The sequence below is a fragment of the Leptidea sinapis genome, chromosome 16 (assembly GCF_905404315.1).
Source record: "Leptidea sinapis chromosome 16, ilLepSina1.1, whole genome shotgun sequence".
Taxonomy (NCBI): Eukaryota; Metazoa; Arthropoda; class Insecta; order Lepidoptera; family Pieridae; genus Leptidea; species Leptidea sinapis.
The window spans coordinates 1,699,109-1,720,954 of NC_066280.1; the positions used below are offsets into that span (position 1 = coordinate 1,699,109).

Sequence of the window (21,846 nt, forward strand, 5' to 3'; positions counted from 1 at the left end):
TCTTCTTGGAGTTGAATTGGACTTAATTTTGTTCCCAGACTTTGCAAAGCATAGTCACGATTTCAGACACAAGTTTGCACAGCCGGTGTAGGCAGCATACCGTGTGCTGTCGTCTGCATAACAATGAATACTGCTGATTTGCAGCATATCATTAATATGCAGAAGAAACAGTGAAGGGGATAGGACGCAGCCTTGCGGGACACCAGCGTTTATGGGTTTTAAGTCGGAGCATGCACCTTTAATAACAACCTTGATGCTCTGATCAGCCAAAAAGCTAGCGACCCATTTGCACAACTCGGGACGCCCATAGGATCGCAGTTTCGCTATAAGCACTTTATGCCACACCCGATCGAAGGCCTTCGCTATGTCCAAACTCATCGCCAACGCCTCTCCATTCGACTCAACCGCTTGCGCACATTTATGAGTGAGGTATGCAAGAAGATTAAGAGCTGAGCGACCCTGACGGAAACCATACTGGCAGTCGCTGATCAGCTGGTGCTCCTCTAGGTATCCCAAGAGCTGGCGGTTGATGCCAATTCTGCCAATGTGCTTCGACTTTGCGTCAGCAATAACTCTGTTGAAGGACCTGGAGGCATGATTGAAGTATTTTTTAAGTTCGCTGGAATTCACATCAGATACCAACGCATTGAACAAAACCCGATAGCACTCCTGCTTTCGGCGAAAGACCATATTGCAAGAGCGGTCAAACCATGGTTGGGACCTGCCACCGATAGGCACAGACGAGGATGGAATGAAGAGTTGCATACCTTGCAGTACCACATCAGCAACAGCGTCAGCAGCGCCATTTAGATCACCCAGCAAAAAACAGATCTGCCTCCACGGGTAGGATGCAAAAAATACCGCATCTCGTTCCACTCTGCTGACCTATAGTGCCACACGCGGCGACAGCCTAAGAAGCGGGGCCGTGTTAGGCGCGTGATCGGCATGGTGCTCGGGATCAGGCAGTGGTCTGACGATCCCGATCCCAGAGGAAAGTTAACGGAAACTAGGTAGCCGTAGCCGTAGGATGTGAGGTCAACTGAAGGTCTAACAGTGAAGGTGTATGATCTTCCACATCTGGGATTCGCGTTGGTGCAATAACCAGTTGCGTCAAACCATTTAGATACTAAGGCGAAGTTGTGAACAGATTTTCCCTGCATGATCGGTGGTATGTGAGTATTCGGCGTGGTGGGCGGAAACACGATCTCTGCAGTGGGGATCTGCTCCAACACGGAATCTGTAGCCATTTGGATGTGTTCGAGGAGCGGTCAGTCTCTGCGTTACCGCTATGGGATCTATACAGGCATGCGTAGATTCGCGGATGGTCGTCGCAGTCTACAGACAGCCAGATGATGGATAGGTCCTGTCCTCCGAGCAAACTCAGGCGTCGAGAACAGACATCCTCGCTGACGTAAACGCACACGTCAGCCGACGGTATAAAGTAGTGTTATTATACCCCGAGTATGAAAGATAATATGAATCAGTCAGAGAGGATATCTGGGTGTCGGTTAAAAAAAAAGGGCCGGCTTCGCCGTCTCCATATGTAAGTGGACGGCATTCAAATTTGAGCAAAGCCCCCTGATGTTACAAAAGTCCACAGCGAATGTGGAGGAGGGGTTTGAGCCTCCTGTTCTGTTTGCCCCGAGTCAGCACAGGTTTGCCCCTCCAGAATACGCGGGGCAGCCTGAGCAACCACTATTAGGTACATGCCCTAATTGTTGACGCCCAGGGACGGATTCTCCAGGACTGCATAGCCTGGTACCGCCCTGGAGTAGTCTATTTTTAGTCCGTGCTGCCATTTGTATTTTTTGTAGGCCTCCGGATACCCCACTCACCGGACGAAACACAGCGGCATAGCCGCTATTTCATGCCGGTTTCGAGTGGGGGAGTGGTACTTCTCCGGGCGTGCCGGACCAAGGATATGAGGTACACAACTCAACTTTCTAGTCGTTGTAAGAGATGCAGACGAATCCCATCTAGCATTACCTGAGTCCATTGTACTACAAGTTGTGGTCAGTGTTATAGGAGACGGAGTGAGAGAGAAGAGGACTGCCGTAAGCGACACTCCAATATCGAGCCTCTTTATAAATCTCCAGCTAACTTTTCCATGAAAAAATTGCGTAAATTCATAGATGTATGTATCTAAACCAAATGTGGTTATTTTGTAAATTATATTATTTTTATTTAAACGGTTTCAATACTCAGAAACTTTTAAAAAATACTTAAAGAAGGTTAAATGCATATAATTATAACTGTGTAGTAAAATAATAAATAAACAGATTTTGATTTACTTTCTCTTTTGTAAATCATAATAAATAATTTTACCATCACGTCGGAACAGCAAAAGTGTATGTGAATTAGAATCACAGAAAAGAATTCTATAAAAAACTTGGTGGCAGTGATTGGGGCACAGTGAAACTAGATACATGAGCATAAGGAGGATGTAAATACGAGGAAGAGAAAAATAATAATAATAAGAGGAGCAGGGACTGCTTTAGTAAAAACTGAAATTTAGTTTACTATGAAACGTGCAGTCATTTGACATAAGTATGAATTTAAAATCACAATAATAAAGGCGACGAAGTATAATCCGGCGAACAGAAGACCCACCATCAACTTTTAAATAGCGATGCGATTCCGATGCAGTTCAGTTTAGGTCCCTAAGCTGAATCGCTAAAATTCGTACCAAGAAGTGCCTTTTACTGAATGGCGTTTGGATCGCTTTTTTTTTTTGAGAGGGGGCAAACGGGCAAGAGGCTCACGGGATGGGGAGAGCTGAGGCAACCGCCCATGGACATCCGCAACAACAGGTGTGTCAAGAAATGCGTTGCCGGCCTTTAAGGTGGGAATATGCTTTTTTCTTGAAGGTCCCTAAGTCGTATCTGTTCGGGAAGACCGCTGCCGGTAGTTGATTCCACAAAGTGGCTGTGCGAGGCAAGAAATTTCGAAGAAAACGCGCGGTTGTGGAATGCCAGACGTCTACGTGATGCGGATGGTACTTTGCACGTAATGTCCGATGGTGGAATTCGGCCGCTGGAATCAACCGGTGGCTTTTAGTGAAGTACTGTCCCGCCTTACTGAGTACACCAAGCTTTTTAGAGGCCAGTTTGGCCTTCTCTTCCAAGTGACCACGGAACTGAACGTCGCTCGATATATCGACGCCAAGTATGCGAATACAGGCTGTGGCAGTTAGAGGAGTGATCTCGAATCGAGGGGATACAAAGGAGACTTTTTAGTGGTGAACGCACAAACTTGTGTCTTCTTGGGGTTGAATTGGACTAAATTTTGTCGGCCCCATTCCGAGACTTTGCAAAGCATAGTCTCGATTTCAGACACAAGTTTGATCCGGTTCTTGTCGACGCTATCCCGGGACATGTTGGCACGGCCCGTGTAGGAAGCATACCCCGTGCTGTCATCTGCATAGCAATGAATATTGCTGATTTGCAGCATATCATTGATATGCAGAAGAAACAGCGTAGGGGATAGCACACAGCCTTGCGGGACACCAGAGTATATGGGTTTTAAGTCGAAGCATGCACCGTTGATAACAACCTTGATGCTCCAATCAGGCAAAAAGCTAGTGACCCATTTGCACAACTTCTCGGGAAGCCCATAGGATGGCAGTTTCGCTATAAGCGCTTTATGCCACACCCGATCAAAGGTCTTCGCTATGTCCAAACTCACCGCCAACGCCTCTCCCTTCGACTCAACCGCTTGCGCCCATTTATGGGTGAGGTACGCAAGAAGATCACCAGCTGAGCGACCCTGACGGAAACCGTACTGGCAGTCGCTGATCAGCTGGTGCCCCTCTGATGATCGACTCCATTACTTTGGAGAAAATGGAGGTAATGGCAATGGGGCGGTAGTTGGACGGATCTGAGCGTACACCTTTCTTAGGGATCGGGTGCACGAAAGCCGCCTTCCATAATTTCGGGACTACGCCTGATGAGTAGGAATGCCGGAAAAGACGGGTAAGGACCGGCGCCAGTTCCGGAGCACATGTCCGCAGCACTATCGGGGGAATGCCATCGGGCCCGCTCGATTTGTGAATGTCCAAGGTGAGAAGCGCCTTAAGCACGGCACCATGCCGGATTTTTACCTATTTTTTTTTTAGAAAATACTAAAAATACATTTTAAAATTGCGCTTTACAGCGTCAAATTATAAACCATTAAGCCCTTTTTTGTACTTATTAAATAATAGTAATATAAATATACATAGTTCTTTGAATTACTAATTAAATGTTTGCTTAGGTGTTTTCGTAAAAATAACGAGTTATGAACGCACCTCCGTTGATGTTTTATTTGACAGGAGCACAGAGTACATTTCGTTCTTGCGAACAGGCTATAGCCCGGGCCCTTACTTTCTCGTCTCCAGTATTTTCATTTTCGGTATTTATTTTCAGTTCAGTTCTCATCTAATCTTCCATCAATATAATTTTCGTTTTCCATATGTTTTCACTATTTTTAAAAGTTATTAACAACACGATTCACTTTCCTCTTAGGAATCAGTAACTTTTTTCGAATCGCTCACTTTGACACATAAGCTACCCAGTTTAGGTTGAAATATTACCTCATGGTACGAATTAATGAACGAACTAAATCAGTTTGCGATTCAATTGACATCATTTTTGACATTCAATTGACATCATTGCGATTTAATCAGTTGATTTGACGTCAACCTAAATTAGATAGCTCTAATGACGTCGTGATACGAAATAGCAAAGCAGTTCATTTTAGGTTGTCAATTGAAACGTAATAAGAGTTCATGGTAGACCCCCAGTTGCTTAAAACGTAGTGGATTTCGGCTATCTCTGTTTTTTACAATATTATAGTCGTCATCTGTCAATCTATCGATGACTGTACGTTTCTTACAATCGAGTGAATCGCTTTCTTCTTAGAGAGTTTCGTTAGGCTGATGAGCCCCGGTAGCCCCAAGCGTTACGCAGCAAGTCACGCACGCGGTGGTTGGGAGACACAACGTCGCTCACCAGTTGACGTCTGGTCATCGGCGACACCGCACTCTCTAAGGAACATTGGATCAATAAGTAATGAGATTGTTACATTCGGGAGCTTTATTTTTATAAAAATAAGAGATAAGCAGGACGTATAGCTGATGGAAATTGATACGCCTTGCCCTTTCCAATGCAGTGCCGCTCAGGATTAATGAAAAACCCAAAAATTGTGAGCGGCACTACAATTGGGCTCGTCACCTTGAGACATAAGATGTTAAGTCTCATTTGCCCAGTAATTACTCTAGCTACCGCGGCCTTCATACCGAAACGCAGTGATGCTTAGACATTACTGCTGCACGGCAGAAATAGGCGCCGTTGTGGTTCCCATAATCTAGCCGGCATCCTGTGCAAAGGAGCCTCCCACTGGTAAATCCACTGTTAAAAGGATGGATGGCGGGTCCCGTACCGTGCCGCAGGTCCTGTGCTAGCAGATGTTCATACAGCGCCCGCCGCTCGTACGTGAAGCCGTCCGCCAGCCGCACCGGGTCTCGCAACGGGCGGTGCGTCAGGCCGCACAGGAGGGAGTGCTCCACCTGCACTCCCACACACAAACATTAGATCGATGACGTCACGGGATCTATGTGACACCTCATTTTCGCCACCTACCAATGTATTTTTAGTTTTAGAATACATACGAGTAATAATTATATTCGTAACTTTATTCATAAGCTGAATTAACTCAAAACTTACGTTTTTCGAGTATTAAACATAAACCTTAAATTTGTTATATTTTTTTAAAGTTATAACCCTCACTTCTAGTATTAATAAACAAATAAAATTTGAAAACAAAATTTTATGAACGTTGCGGGACTCCAACCCACGACCCCTGGCGTTCCGTGCCAGTACTCTGCCAACTGAGCTAAACGTTCGAGTGACGTATCGTCTTGTATGCTTGTTCAACTCTCAGGTTGTGGCTTCATCTACAGGATCTACTTAACAGTTGGTAACCTCCTCAACCCTAATATTTGCATATTAGGAAATTGACTTGAGATGTAGATGTAGATGTTTTATTTGTGTTTAAGCCTTAAATAACCATAAATTACTTAATCAGATGAATAAGTACAGTCCAACACCGATTCCAAAAATAACAAAAATTTTGAATACATTATGATGTCGTAATAATTTGATTGACGTTAAGGTAATCTAATATTATTCATGGTCATCATTTAATTTTTAAGCGTTTAATTTTTTAATTTTTTTTGTCATGGCGGGGTATGTGTTATGGAGGATATCTGCTGTTGCCGACTCGGCAATTTTAAGGATAGGGACCTGTCTACTCTCTGGCTCCGTGTAGATTTTGAGGACAGCGTCCTTATATATGCCTGTGTCTACAGGTCCCATACTGGTAACGCAGACCTGTACCGGGAAAAACTTGGGCCTTCTATCGACTCCACTCTTGAGAAGGTCGCGGAGTGGGGTAAATTGAATTTTGCGCGTTTACCACAAAAAAAACATTTGTCGTATCACCACTCTTCGACAACACTTCCCTTAAAACCTCGCCTAGTATCGGAATACTAGGTCTCGAGCGATTGCCAATTGCAAGGGAAATGGGCTTAGAAGAAGCTGGGCGTCATAAATAGAGCACGGCAATACTTTAAGCCAGCCCACGCTCAGTAGAGCAGTAGCTCTACAGAGTGTAGCTCCAGCCACATATAGATTATTACTGTCACCTCTGGTCTCGCGTACCTCAGTATCAGCTGGAAATGTCGGAGATCCAGTGCTCTGTGGAGGGCTGGATCACTCCACAGAGCAGTGGATCACTTGGCGTTGCGTAGAGACATCGCTTCATTCTTTGTCTTCTACCGCATTTATCACGGGGAGTGTTCTGAAGAGCTATTTCACGTGATTCCTGTCACCGAATTCCACCTTCATACGACATGCCAAGAATTAGAAGATCATCCCCACCTGGATGTGTGGCATACCTCCACAGTGCAGTTTTCAAGGAACTTTTTTCCACATACTACGAAGCTGTGGAACGAGCTTCCTTGTGCGGTGTTTCCGGGACGATACAACATGGGTACCTTTAATAGCGCGTACACTTTGCTTAAAGGCCGGCAACGCTCCTATAATTCATTTGGTGTTAATGGACCCGTGCAAGTGTGACCCATATGCCCGTTCGTCCTCCTTTTCCATAAAAAAAATATGTACTTGTTGTGGCGCGGGCGTGGCTGGCCACCGCAGCCACAGCAGCTCGTCTCGCAGCCGCTTGTGCAGCTCGCTCCCGGTGCCGAGGACCTCGCTGCAGCCAGCGGTGGGCTCCGGCACCATTTCACCCTCCACCAGCCTGTTCTCTTCTCCAAGAGTATCACATTCCGTGTGCTCTTCGACCAATGAGTTTTCACAGTCAGGTGATTCTATAATATGAAAACGGGAAGTTTTTGATGAGGTTGAAAATACCAAATTCTCAGGCATAATAATGGATAATAATTGTAATTGGAAAGCTCACGTTGAATCATTATGCAAACGTCTTAATAAGTTTGTTTTTGCAATAAGGAGAATAATAAAAACTATATCGGAATAAGCGGCTTTAACGGCTTACCATGCTTACGTAGAATCTATAATTAGGTATGGTATCATAATATGGGGTAACTCAACAGTAAAAATAGAGTCTTAATAGCGCAAAAAAAAATGTTTGAGGGCTGCAGCGGGAAAAGGACCCCTTGAAAGCTGCAGACCCGTATTTAAAAAATATAACTTATTAACAATTGTTGAATTATACATATTTGAGTGTTGTATGTTTGTTCGAAAAAAATTTAGCGAATTCAGTAAACAGGAAAACACTTCTCTTTTCCCATCCAGGGACCCCACCAAACTACAAGTACCTTGCTGTAGAACTACATTATTTCAGAGAAACTGTTTTTGTATGTGCATAAAAATCTATAATCACATCCCAAAAATAATAAGAGAGGTGTCGTCAAATAGGAATTTCTTATCTAAATTGAAAATACACCTCAGTAAAAACTGCTTATATTCATTAGACGAATATTTTCAACTAAAAACTTGACTATATATTATATAATACTGCTAATAATCTTTTGTTAAATTGATATTATTGTTACTAATGATTTAGAAATGTATTTTATAAAACTTGCACGTCATAAATGTGGCAAACATGTACTTTATAATATTTATGTAACATAAATCTAACATGTTTATGCAAATAAAAACTTTGACTTTGACTTTGACTTTTTTTTGTACTTCCTGTATTTTGCTTATGCGTGGTGTGTTGGTGTCCACTCGTGGATCATCTAAAGTCGAAAATAATTGATTCTTCATTTCTTCTTCAAGAATTATTTGAACAAAACACTTTTTAAGGATTAAAACGGGGACTCTCCACCTGAAAACGTGATCTCTAAAGGTCACGAAACGTTACAATTCACGGCAGAAATAGGCACCGTAGCCATAGGACATAATATTCTTTTAAAACATGAATAGAAATAAGTTTTTTTTAAATGTAGCGAGCAGGAGGCAACAGTGTGGGTCGCTGTCTGCGCTTCCTAGTGTACTGATGATACATGCCATGACATACCGTCGACAGAGGTCAGCAAGTCGCGCAGGGTGCGCTCAACGGGCAGCTCCAGCAGTGCAGCGCCCGTGAGCGCGAGGCGGCGCGCGGCCTGCGTCATTCGCTCCGCTTCGGCTGCGTCCACCTGGGACCCTGCGGAAGTCATTTGCTGATTCAATATCAAAATAAGCATGATAGTCATCGTTCGTTATAAACGGTGCGTATATAGAAGAGCACGGAAAACTAGATGCTGTATGAACGGATTCGGTGGGCGGATGTTCTCAAGGTTTGTATAGCCTTACTTCTTTGAAAAATACGGGACGTAATATTTACGCGACGCAGACTTTATGGCGTCAAAATTAGTCAAAAACTGTAGGTACTGACTGCCTAAACACATTAGGCATAAAAATAGAGTGATTCTCAGATGGGTGCCAGGGCATGCCGGAATCATGGGCAATGAAATGGCCGATGGATCCCAAGAGCTGCAGCTAAAGCAGTCAAATGCGGATCGGAACCTATTTGTGGACTACTTAAGACCGCCATTCGTCACACCCTGAGGAACCAATATTAACTAGAAGCAGTTAAACGCTGGAGCAAATCAACAGGCTTAAACCATTCCAAAGACTTAAATTTTGCCTTGAGGCCGATAAAACGCCTCTTCATCTCCTCTGCAATTGCGGCCCACTTATGCATAAACGAATACCATCCTTGGCGACTTTACCCTACTCCTAGATGCTGTTTGTAATACTCGCGTCAAGAAGATACTGAGGTTTGTAAATGCGGCATGGCTTGACGACCACCTATAAGTATGAGTAGCGAACACAATAGTTTAATTATGCACGCGTTACTTGGACCCAATCAGGACTAGCCAAATAGCCACCCTCTGCAAATAATAATAATATTTCCGTTATACCAAAAAGTTGTGTTCGAAACCATATCTTGGAATCCTGTGATAGGTAGCGTTCATCTTTGTATATATTCAAGAGAATTTCTTCCACATAAGGCCAAACTTTCCCGATTTTTTTTATTTCGATGTGATCACACTTACCACCGGGTCTTATATGACGTGACGTGTTTTATATGAAGGACAACATAGGTACCTGGATGGTGTATGACGTATTCTGACAGCCACTGAATGACGTCATCGCAGCGCCAGTAGCGTGGCAGTGGGTGCAGTCTGGTGGTGGGTGGGTGAGGCTCGTGTGGCAGCTGCCACACGTGCAGGGAGCCGTCCAGAGCGCCCACCGCAACATGGCGGGGCGACATAAGCACCGCACACCTCGCCCCGCCCGCACCCGGCACTCCCGTCGCTAGCGGCCGCATTCCGTACACCTCGACAACAAGAGGTCTACTCGCAAAATCGACAACAATAGGTACATTCGGAACGATACAATAATACTCCGAATATATCGCACCTACCCTACCATAACAAATGTTCCAATTCCTTATCGTTTATCTTAACCATAGACTAATATTTTGATTTTTTTTACGATGTTAGAGTGAATGAATTATGTACAAACCTTGAAAAACTAAATATTATCTGTGCTATATGGCTGTTTAGCTACACATTCTATAATATGAAAACTATGACTATCCAACTGTTTTATTTGTCATCACTTAAAACGGCTAATACCACGATTAATCGAATTTCGATTTTAGGAGAACAGAACGCAAGGGTCTGTCGATCGGACAGATGTCCAGGAGCGGGAAGTTCAAATTCAAATATTTTTATTCAAAATTAAATTGTACACATATGAAATTATTGGCTTTCTCAATTCATTTTATAAACCCGACATCACTAGTCCCTAATAAGATTGTTACAAAATTTTGTTTTCATAAGGTCTAAATGAAAGTGACTGGAGTGAATCTTGAGTGAATGTCTTTATGTTAAAATTCGTAAATTAATACGGAAATATGTACCTAAGGAATCACACAGTTATAAATCCCCAGATTGGTTACCCACGCAATATTTCGCGCGCCTGGTATTCAAGGTTAAGAGTGCCCGGAACGCGTCGGTATATATAGTAGCCTACACTTGGCGTCGCCCGGCACTTGGTCGCTTCTCTATATCACACTAATAAATAAGCTAGGCTCACTTGAACGTTGGTCGCTCGCTCGTGTTGCACGTGCCACACCCTCGCCCAGTGGTCGTCTCCGCTGCTAGCGAGCATCTCCAGGCTGGCGGTGGTGAGGGAAGTGTCATGGAGGGACGAGGCGGCTGTGGGTGGCCGCCACCATTGCACAGAGTGTACGCCACCGCAATGTGCGCGAACACTCTGAGCCAGCGACACGCGCGCCTTCAGACCCTGAGACAGAACACCCCTCGGACAACTTATAATAACGCCAAGAATTGCAAGTCGACCCGGACGCCTAGATTCAACCCTTATTGCAGAAGTCAAAAGCAAGGTTTTTAGGGGGGGCTAGAGGGATGAAGGGCGAGCTTACGTAGTGTCGATTGGCTGGCTAGTCGTATTCCGTCCCCTGTACCGACACGGCACCCCGGGCACTTCCAGTGTACAGTCACGTTCTGAATTATATTATTAATTGCTGTAATTTTCTTTTTGTTTATTGAAAAGTTTGAGTTGGTCTGTTAAATATACACACACTCGCACACACACTCACGCACACTGACACACGTACACACACACACATATTCTATTGTTGAGAGTTTTTTTGACGACTCTGGCACGTAATTGTACTTTTTTCAGAATAACTTAACACTAACATTAAATATTTTTCAAAGAATAAAATGTTTGCGTGCGCGTTAGCTGTCCTCCACATTTCGCTCTGTTCTAGACTAACTATTACAATAAAATAATGTTATTAATATTATTTTACTATTAATTATTTAAAGTAATATTTGTAAAGCGTGCACGACAGTCCCATGCGCAACCACCCCCTCCACGTTTCGTTCAGCGTTAAATACATTAAAAATTTGAATAATATTTGAAGATTTTCGAGTTACGGTGAGGAACGGAACTAACGCAGCAGGTACAGCTCGCAATATCAACGCTGTGCTTGGAGAGAATAAGGCTCAAGAACACACCGAAAGCTTTTAGTTTAATCGCTTCCGTAGAGAGAACTTTGACTTGAAGGATGAACTCTCAGGAAAACCAGCTACGAAATTAAATGATGATCAATTAAATGCGAGCATAAAAACCGATTTGCAATCACCTACCACGGAATAAGCAGCGTGATTTGATTACTCACAATATTTACCCTTAGCGTGATGCTATCGGTAAAATAAAAAAGCTTGAAAAATGGGTGCCTCGTTGAACTGTGTATTACTTCTTAATGTGTATTAGTTTCCAATCCCTGACCCACTCTCGTGACAATAGTTTTATGTCTCGCAGCAGCTACCTGCTCCTCTGACGTGATGAAGACTGTCCACAGTTTAATGAGGTCGTCGCGTCCTCCTGTTGCCAGCAGGTAGTTACGGCATTCTTCTTCCGAGCTGATGAAACCCAAAACTGAACTAAAGTCGCAACTAAGAACCCCTGGAACAGACATGGATTTCACTTAATATATTATGATTATATAAGCACAAAATATAAAAAAAAATGTGATTTCAAAACGAAAATATTTGCTTTTTAAGTACTAAGAACGATTTGATCATTTTCGTGCCCTATGAATGCCGGCCGTTGGATAGACCTCCTGTTATCTTTCCCTGTGGGATAGTAGAAAATATGCCGCTCACAGCCGATAAAACATTGGCCTTGACATACTGAGCACGAGGTAAGAAAATACAATTTTAAATGGGATGCAATTGTTGATCCTAAGACTAACTTATGCCGCCAAAGCATATTAAATTGGGTCTTATTAAAGAATTAGTAAAGTTGGAATGATTTTAATAGTTTTTCAAATTCTTTCAGAAGCGATGCTAGACATGATTAAGAATTTTTCCATCATCAGATGTAGAATGTCTCTAAAGATGCTTAAGTTACATTCTCATTTGGATAAATTTAAAGTATGGGAGCTTATTCGGAAGAACAAGGGGAACGCTATCAAGATGGTATAATGGAATTTGAGAGACGTTACCATGGAGAGTATACTGAAAGTAATTGTATTAAGCATTGAAAAATAACATCGAATAATTCGTAAATTAAACTTGAATCTTGTGTTGACGAAGAAAGAGCATCTATATTGTTTTCAAAAGGTGCAACGTCACAATTGTGGACTTGCTGGTGATCACTCAGAATTGGATCATTGAAAGAAAACTGCACGAGTATTTGTACCTATATGTGCCTTCGTATATTCTATAGGCAGCGACAGCTCGAGCACGAATACCTCGAGTGTCGACAGTGTGGCCGTATTTATAGGGCTCAGCGTGTTTTTGATTCATGCTTTTTAACAATAATTGTGTATTACAATGTAATCAAATGATGACTGATATTAAATTTAAGAGTGAAATCAATAATCTTATTACTCTCGTTTTTATAATAGGTGTGTTGTATTTGCGCCGATATACATTATAATATGTATTTTCGTAACTCCTAAGGGGTTTTCAGCGCAAAAATGAATAGCTCGCAGATTGCAAATTTTTTCCTACTTCTTGACACTTATTGTACGGTGCAACCGCACATTTCTCAAGTCAGCATTTTTACGCGACACGCGCGTTTTAATAATTACTTTAAAATTGCTTCAGTATGCATCGATCCACCAAGGGACTCGTTCGTGCTCATAATCCTTAATTCTCCATCAAGGGAGTCGCGATTAGCCATAAATCAGGCCATAAATTAATTAATATCAACCTATAGTTTTGCCACCAAGGGCCGCGTGTGTTCGTTACCTTTCATTTCATACATTCACAGTCATTAGCTCATTAGAATAAGTATTTCGGACAATATACTTTTTTCCTTACTGACTATCGTAGTTTTACTCATCTTCAACATTCAAAAGAGCCTGTATGGTCATCAACAGACCATAAATCTCTTTTTGGTCCTTCGTTCCTTTGATCGTTCGCGCGTGCAGATCTCAGGAAGGATCACTCGCGTGTGAACTGAATCAGTGGATTTTCAAGTATTCAAGTGTCAGTGTACCAAACAAGAAAAATCATCAAGGATTACACAAACAAACTTAATAATAGACCATGCCCATTCACTTACCCTTCATGGCGGGGCTCGAGTCACCGCTGCTACCATTAGCTACAAGTACTGGATTATAGGTGGTAATGGAGCTGTCAAAAAACGCATTCGTACTTGTGTAATATGTCGAAAAAATAACGCAAGCAAAATGACACAACTCATGGGAGATTTACCTACACAGAGATGCAATGTTGCTACACCGTTCTGTCACACTGGTATTGACTTTAGTGGATATGTGTGCGTTAAGGCTAACACGAGGCGTGGTATCAAGACCACAAAGGGGTATATCGCTGTATTTATTTGTATGGTGACAAAACTCGTCCACTTAGAGTTAGTGTCAGACCTTACATCGTCAGCATTCTTGGCTGCGTTACGCAGAATGGCAGCAAGAAGGGGTTCTCCAAAATACATGTACAGTGACAACGGTACAAACTTTGTCGGCGCGAACAAGATTCTACAACAAGAATTTAGAGAGATCCAGAAGACATTTGACGTAGACTTCCTCAGTGAAATAACAGCCATGGAGATAGAGTGTCATTTTAATGCACCCAGTTTCCCCTCTGGAGGCGGTCTGTGGGAAAGCGCTGTTAAAAGTGTCAAGTTTCATCTGTGCCGAGTAATTGGAGAACAAAAATTATCTACCAAGAGATTAAAAAGGTTTACGTCATTACTTACGTTCATGCTAATTTTAATAAGTACTATTGGTACTTCGCATTGTGCTTACAATGTCACACAATTGAAGGACAAGCAAGGTCTATATTTTGACAAGATTTCCAATATGCAACTGATCAGAGATGATTGGAAAATAGTTACATACTACGACATGGAGCCGTATTGGCACGGAAACGCAGCATGCAATAAATATCTAAGTTACCTGGAACAATTATGTACAAAACTCAGAGATGTATCATATTGTGACGTCATACAAATACAATTGAAACAAGAGTACTCGGAACTAGAGTACTACAATCACCTGTTGTTGAGTCAGCATTCCAGCACGCGACCAGAGCGCCGACAGCGGCGAGGACTAATCAACGATGTCGGTTATCTCGCTAATACTTTGTTTGGAGTGCTCGACGAACGTTTTGCTGACCAATATAAACAAGACGTACAAGTAATACAATACAATGAGAATCATTTGGTTTCGCTTATGAAAAATCAAACATCAATAATTGAAGCTGAGTACAACGTATTGAAAAGAAACGAAATTTCCATTAATAAACAACACAAGTTACTAAATTTGCTATCGATGAAGTTAAATAAATTACAAAACAGCGTAAAGAACCAAACAGAACATTATCAAATTATGAATGATTTTAGTTTGGGAGCAATAGCAACAAGCAACATATTAAGAAATTTGAAAACAATACAGAATACTTTGTTAGACACAATAACAGATGTTTATCATGGCCGATTAAATTTTCATTTATTATCACCAGATCAATTAAAAGACACATTAAATAAAATCTCAAGTCATTTATCAAAAGATCTATTCTTGCCGGTTAGTGACTTACAAGAAAACTTCAGAAATATTTACAATTTACTAAGGGTTAAGGCTAGAATGTTAGAAGATTATCTTATATTCGGGTTAAGATTACCTTTGGTGACTCGAGATTCTTATGAAATCATGAAAATCATACCTGTTCCTCAAGTAATTAATAATACAAGTATGGCCACAATAGTGCCTATTGCCGACTATGTGGCAATCAATTTAAAAAAGGATTCATACTCAACTATGTCTATTCACGACATCAAGTCATGCTTGAGCGACACAGATACTTTTCTATGTTACAGTCAAAAGCCTATTTATCATTTCAAAAGTGATGAAAAGTTATGTGAACCGGAACCCGGTACCGGAAAATGCAAGGTCGCTATAGCTTCATGCTCCAATCAGTGGACAGATATAAACAAATTAAATAAATACCTATATTTCTGTTGTGATGAATACGAGTACTATGTGAAGATCAGATTTCAGCTGTGCGGTTAGAAAGGGGAGGTATTTTAGGCGTCGAACAGGGATGCATAATAAAAACTGACACATTTACTGCCCACTCTCACTACGAGGGTTTAAGTAATATAAATATCAAGAACCAGATTTTGGTGCCAGTTATCGAACCTATCAACCACATTATTGTCTCAATCCCACAGATTCAAAATGAGACCATCTCTGATGACAAAGATCTGGAAGACATCAAGAAACAGATACGGTTTCTCAAGGCAAATGAGAATCTACCACAACAAGTTTCTGTCCACGACATTCACCACTATACCACATTTTATGTGGTAGTAGGAGCGGCGCTAGTTGTCAGTGCTGTCTTGGTGGTACGTCGCATCCGCGCCAGGCGGGTCGCAGGTCAGGCGGCAAGGGTCGCTCTGGAGAGCTCACAGGTCGCCGCACGTTCAACAGCAAATCAAGTGCTGGCGGCGGCGGGGCCGTCAAGCCCGTCATCCGTCGATCAGATTTATAGTGAAGTGCAGTGTAATAAAGATCAATGTGAAAATAGTGTTAATCTTAAAGTGTTCGTGGACAAGGGTACAACCCCTATACCAAGAAAGACCAAATTCAATTCGGGACTTTAATTTAATTTAAGCTACAAATGGTATCACCTTGTTATATTCATTTTTTCATCTCTCATTCATCTTTGCGCTTGGGAGCATGTACGGTGCAACCGCACATTTCTCAAGTCAGCATTTTTACGCGACACGCGCGTTTTAATAATTACTTTAAAATTGCTTCAGTATGCATCGATCCGCCAAGAGACTCGTTCGTGCTCATAATCCTTAATTCTCCATCAAGGGAGTCGCGATTAGCCATAAATCAGGCTATAAATTAATTAATATCAACCTATAGTTTTGCCACCAAGCGCCGCGTGTGTTCGTTACCTTTCATTTCATACATTCACAGTCATTAGCTCATTAGAATAAGTATTTCGGTCAATATACTTTTTTCCTTATCGTAGTTTTACTCATCTTCAACATTCAAAAGAGCCCGTATGGTCATCAACAGAACATACACTTATCTTTATATTTTGGATAATTCACACTATATAAATTATAGCCTATGTGTTATTCTGATGTGTAAGCTATATTGTAAAATTTCATTAAAATCCAATTAGTAGTTTTTGCGTGAAGAATTAACAAACATTAAAAAGTAAAAACACACAAACTTTCGCATTTATAATATTATTAGTAGGATTTATTGTTATTACTCATCAAACAAGTACAGCAACCAACTTTACATGTTTAATGTTTTGGACGGGATAACATTATATACAGAATATAATATTACGTGATAATTATTTATCGTTATTATTTACGTTGTAAGTTCCTAGATACTCCGTTTCGTACACACAAAATTAGGAAATAAGAAATATGATAAAAGGAAAGGGGTACTCACTGAACTCAGCTTCACCTCACTTCTTCACAGGGCGCCCTGATTTCTCAATCTGTTTTACTAACAAATTCACTAGCGACGATTTCACAGTTTATTAAAAGTTTTATGGTAATAAATGGCATAGGCTCGCGGCGTAGCCGCATTATATGTGCAAGTTTAACACCCCACGCGCACACCAGCTGTGCACAGGACAAGGAAGGCTATAGGCATTAGGGTTAGGTGAGAAAAGATAGGATGCATTGTGCGTACTCATCGCGCCTCGCTAATAAAACGGCCTTATCACCTGTACAACATGTTCGATACGGATTGCACCAGTTCGGTGATATAATATTTGATTCACCCCAGACGTGCATTGTGATTATTAGAATGAGTGACAATATAAAAAGGCTTGTATTGCTTTCATTTTATATTGGCATTAGAATTAAAAAGGCGTGTGAAGAGAAAGCAATGGTCAAAATATTGGCTTCAAGACAGAGATAAATTGGCGCACGTAAACTTGTAGCATTAGATTCGTATAAACGATCGAACGCCTTCTCCATTTCCAGGAATACTGCCAAAGATTTCTGTCTCTTGTTGAGAGAAGCGGTGAGGGTGTGGAGTACCCTGGACAGCTGCACCGTGATGCTGTGTTCAGCGTGGAATCCAAACTGTTCTAGCTATGTACTTGTGCGGTGTCTTTCCCCAGTTTCGATATCACGACGACGCCTTCCTTCCAGTTATTTGGAAAGTACCCCGAGTGCAGGATGCCATTGAAGAGTTGCGTCATCGCCGCGATGTTTATGATACCATTCACGCCCGGAGCAAATATCGCGATTAATATCGATCGTGTAGCATCCGCCAAAGAAGCGTGAAAGTACCAAGGTCGTGCGCTTCGGAGAGCTGCCATAGCGCGGGTGGACACTCGTCGAAGGTGGTCGCGGCCTCTGAGCGCGCGTCGAACAGCCGCAGGTCACCGGAGCCACCGCCCGCCGCCACCAAAGACGCGTCTCTTGACCATGCGCAGCACGTGGCGCCGCCCTCCAGCACACAGAACGACCTGACGGACGATGGATAATTAAATGAGACTCAAGAACTGCTATTATGCTTAAATGGTCACTATACGCGAAACGATTGATCCTTGAATGTGAACATGTGAGACGGAAGCGTGACTAGCCATTCGATAATGCATGCGACAATGTACAGTGTAATGAGTGGCAACACTATAAGGAAGAAATTCACCAACCACCAGATGTTCCTTACTCGTGCAGGGTCCTTTTTTACATACGATCGCAAAGTACGCTTTATATTTGCCTATTACTTTACTATTTTTCATAATAATTAGCAAAGTAAACCATCCAAATAATTATTCAAAAATCTATATATTTGAAAGTTGTAATAGAAAGTTTTAGTAAAATAGGCCTTGAGTTAAATTTTTCAAAATGCGAACCTTTCAGTAGCGAAAATTTTAAATTCCACTCCGGGTTGATATTACCAATATACGTAAACCTACAGCATTTAAAGTACTAGACTCAAATTTATCTCCTCAATAGGCTCTTAATAAAGTAATTTTTTTTCCGAAAATGGGAGAAATACTGACTTATATGACAAATGAGTTAGTTGCAAACGTTAGTCAAACGAAGTCTCACTGTACATATTTTATCTTATTACCCAACTTCCCAAATAGAAGTAGAGCAGACATATTATGTCTGCTATAAAAACTACCGTTGAGTGCCAAGCAGATATATTATGTCTGCTCGCGGGGGCGCGCAGAGATATTTTTTTCGTTAAATATACACAGAGTAAGACAAGCTACACGATATACCACAAGAAAGGTAATTTAACAGACAATAAAAGATTTTTTTTAATTTTAAAACTTTATCTGTTTAAAATACGATAAGCCGTCAAAATGCGGTCAGCCGTAAAAATTATCCGTAGCTGTCGATTTAAAAATTCTTTTTTGTATTATCTATGATGTTTTAGTAACTATTATATTACTAATTAGTAACTTTGGAGTATATTTTAGTTATAAAAAATTACTGCATTCGTTAGTAATAATCGAAATGTAGTCTGTAGGTATATCTAAAAAAATCATAAAATATGCATAATTTGTTTAAATTACGCAGTATCTATTGTTTATGTTATCTAACAAAGCGCTAGCTTGTTTAACAACAAAAGCGTCGACGTTCGTTTTTATAAACAAGCCCAAACACTTCAAAAGCATGATTGGCTCGTGCCAAGCGTGGTGTGGCAGCTCGGCACCTCAGGGGAAGTCTCAGGAATCAGTGGAAATTATATTCATAAGTGACTCAAAACAGCGCTAAAAAAGTCTACTCTAAATACTTAGAAACAAATAAGTGCTATCCAATAACCAATATAAACCTTTCTGAACGAACACAATTCGTAAGAATTGGTGAAAAAGTCAGTGATGAGCAATATTTGGGATTGCAAAAGGGAGCTTGCTAGATCCTTATTTGTTTTTTTCTATTAAACGACTAAAGCGAGATGAAAATCAGTATGTGTAAATTTACTTCTTACTCAGATGATATGATTCTTATATTTTTGGAGACTCTTGGGAGGAGGCATAAATATGCTCAGGATGGTTTTGATGCAGTGTGTCAATGATTAGGAAAAATCATTATCTCTAAATTCATAAGTAAGGAAAACTAATCTAATTTTCTATGAATATGCTAGAACTACACATTATAATTTAAACAACACAACCAATTGTATTATCTGCCCAGCTCTCCCCCGAGCCATATGGGTTATTCACGCAGCTATCCTGTGAACACAGCACGACCACACCAGACCCGTCTCGGTATACACTTGTACTGCAATAGGCACATAGGACCCGAGCGCATAATTCTATAAAGGAAATAGAACTGGGCCTCCGGATTATTTGAGCATGCGGAATCCAAGTACGTCTTCAAAGTCGGCAAACAGCTTTCAAGTTACCCTACTGAAATACGCAAAGTGGTAAAGCTTTTGTGATTTTCCTACTCTGTAAGGTAACTATGGTCGCCAGAGTGCGGAGTGTTGCAGGGTGATATATTGAGCGATTGGTAACGTACTGAGCGGGTGCAGCGCTATCTTCGAGCAGGTTCCACGCAGTCACCGGCCCCGTATCCGAGGCCAGCAACAGTCGGTCGGGCGTCGTAGGCGACACGCGCGCACAACGAACGCCAGCGCCCGCGTCACCGCATACCGACATGAGTTCCGCGCTGGACTAGAACCAATTTAACAATAAACATGTCATGATAAATTTGTAATGTGGCTGGGAAAGGTTGGAGACGAAAGCGGGAAACCAAGTATTGTGTAAAATAGGAAAAACTGGCGGTTGCTAAAACTAAAGTTTAATAAAGACTTATTTTATTTATTTTTTTATTTTAAATCCTTACAAATAAGGCGGTTACTAAAACTATAGTTTAATAAACACTTATTTTATTACATTTTTTATTTTATAAATCCTTACAAATAAAATTGTCAGAAAATAAATTTTGTCAGAACTTAAACATATTTTTTTCGTTTAAGATTTTGAAACGCATTCTTTATCATACGCGTAATATTTTCCCAATATTATAAAATAAACATTGTATTAGATTAAGGCTGACCCAACCTTTAGTGCCCATTTTTACTGGAGTAAATATAAAAATCATTAAAGTCATCAGAAAATTAAAAACACGTCCACCGCCATACCCGCACTCCCTGCTTCCCGCACTGCTCGTACCAGACGACGGACTCACGGCAGCACGACGCGACCGTCCAGCCCCGCGCTCACCAGCAGCTGTCCGCGGGCCAGCTCCACACTGAGCGCCGGGTACACGTGGGCCACCGTGCGCCACCGCCGCACTGCTCGTCCCAGACGACGGACTCACCTCAGGGTCGTGCAGCACGACGCGACCGTCCAGCCCCGCGCTCACCAGCAGCTGTCCGCGGGCCAGCTCCACACTGAGCGCCGGGTACACGTGGGCCACCGTGCGCCACCGCCGCACTGCTCGTCCCAGACGACGGACTCACCTCAGGGTCGTGCAGCACGACGCGACCGTCCAGCCCCGCGCTCACCAGCAGCTGTCCGCGGGCCAGCTCCACACTGAGCGCCGGGTACACGTGGGCCACCGTGCGCCACCGCCGCACTGCTCGTCCCAGACGACGGACTCACCTCAGGGTCGTGCAGCACGACGCGACCGTCCAGCCCCGCGCTCACCAGCAGCTGTCCGCGGGCCAGCTCCACACTGAGCGCCGGGTACACGTGGGCCACCGTGCGCCACCGCCGCACTGCTCGTCCCAGACGACGGACTCACCTCAGGGTCGTGCAGCACGACGCGACCGTCCAGCCCCGCGCTCACCAGCAGCTGTCCGCGGGCCAGCTCCACACTGAGCGCCGGGTACACGTGGGCCACCGTGCGCCACCGCCGCACTGCTCGTCCCAGACGACGGACTCACCTCAGGGTCGTGCAGCACGACGCGACCGTCCAGCCCCGCGCTCACCAGCAGCTGTCCGCGGGCCAGCTCCACACTGAGCGCCGGGTACACGTGGGCCACCGTGCGCCACCGCCGCACTGCTCGTCCCAGACGACGGACTCACCTCAGGGTCGTGCAGCACGACGCGACCGTCCAGCCCCGCGCTCACCAGCAGCTGTCCGCGGGCCAGCTCCACACTGAGCGCCGGGTACACGTGGGCCACCGTGCGCCACCGCCGCACTGCTCGTCCCAGACGACGGACTCACCTCAGGGTCGTGCAGCACGACGCGACCGTCCAGCCCCGCGCTCACCAGCAGCTGTCCGCGGGCCAGCTCCACACTGAGCGCCGGGTACACGTGGGCCACCGTGCGCCACCGCCGCACTGCTCGTCCCAGACGACGGACTCACCTCAGG

At 43.0% G+C, this 21,846-nt stretch overlaps 1 protein-coding gene and 1 long non-coding RNA gene across 2 annotated transcripts in view; both read right to left on the reverse strand.

Annotated features, from left to right (window-relative positions):
* Positions 1–4,182: 4,182 nt before the first annotated feature.
* Positions 4,183–21,846, reverse strand: part of LOC126968624 (uncharacterized) — a 37,436-nt gene continuing 19,772 nt past the window's right edge. Inside the window, exons 6-15 of the mRNA XM_050813643.1 lie at positions 20,847–20,897; positions 20,043–20,197; positions 17,853–18,031; positions 11,878–12,014; positions 10,659–10,823; positions 9,618–9,849; positions 8,542–8,670; positions 7,161–7,366; positions 5,419–5,545; positions 4,183–5,023 (exon numbers count right to left, since the gene is read on the reverse strand). Of these exons, the coding sequence (XP_050669600.1) occupies positions 4,908–5,023; positions 5,419–5,545; positions 7,161–7,366; positions 8,542–8,670; positions 9,618–9,849; positions 10,659–10,823; positions 11,878–12,014; positions 17,853–18,031; positions 20,043–20,197; positions 20,847–20,897 (1,497 nt within the window). The 3' untranslated portion in view covers positions 4,183–4,907. The remainder of the gene's footprint in view (positions 5,024–5,418; positions 5,546–7,160; positions 7,367–8,541; positions 8,671–9,617; positions 9,850–10,658; positions 10,824–11,877; positions 12,015–17,852; positions 18,032–20,042; positions 20,198–20,846; positions 20,898–21,846) is intronic.
* On the reverse strand, positions 13,104–16,504 carry LOC126968617 (uncharacterized). The gene is made up of 2 exons (XR_007730265.1): positions 16,447–16,504; positions 13,104–13,268 (listed from the first exon to the last, which is right to left on the reverse strand). It is a non-coding gene; the product is annotated as an uncharacterized LOC126968617 (long non-coding RNA).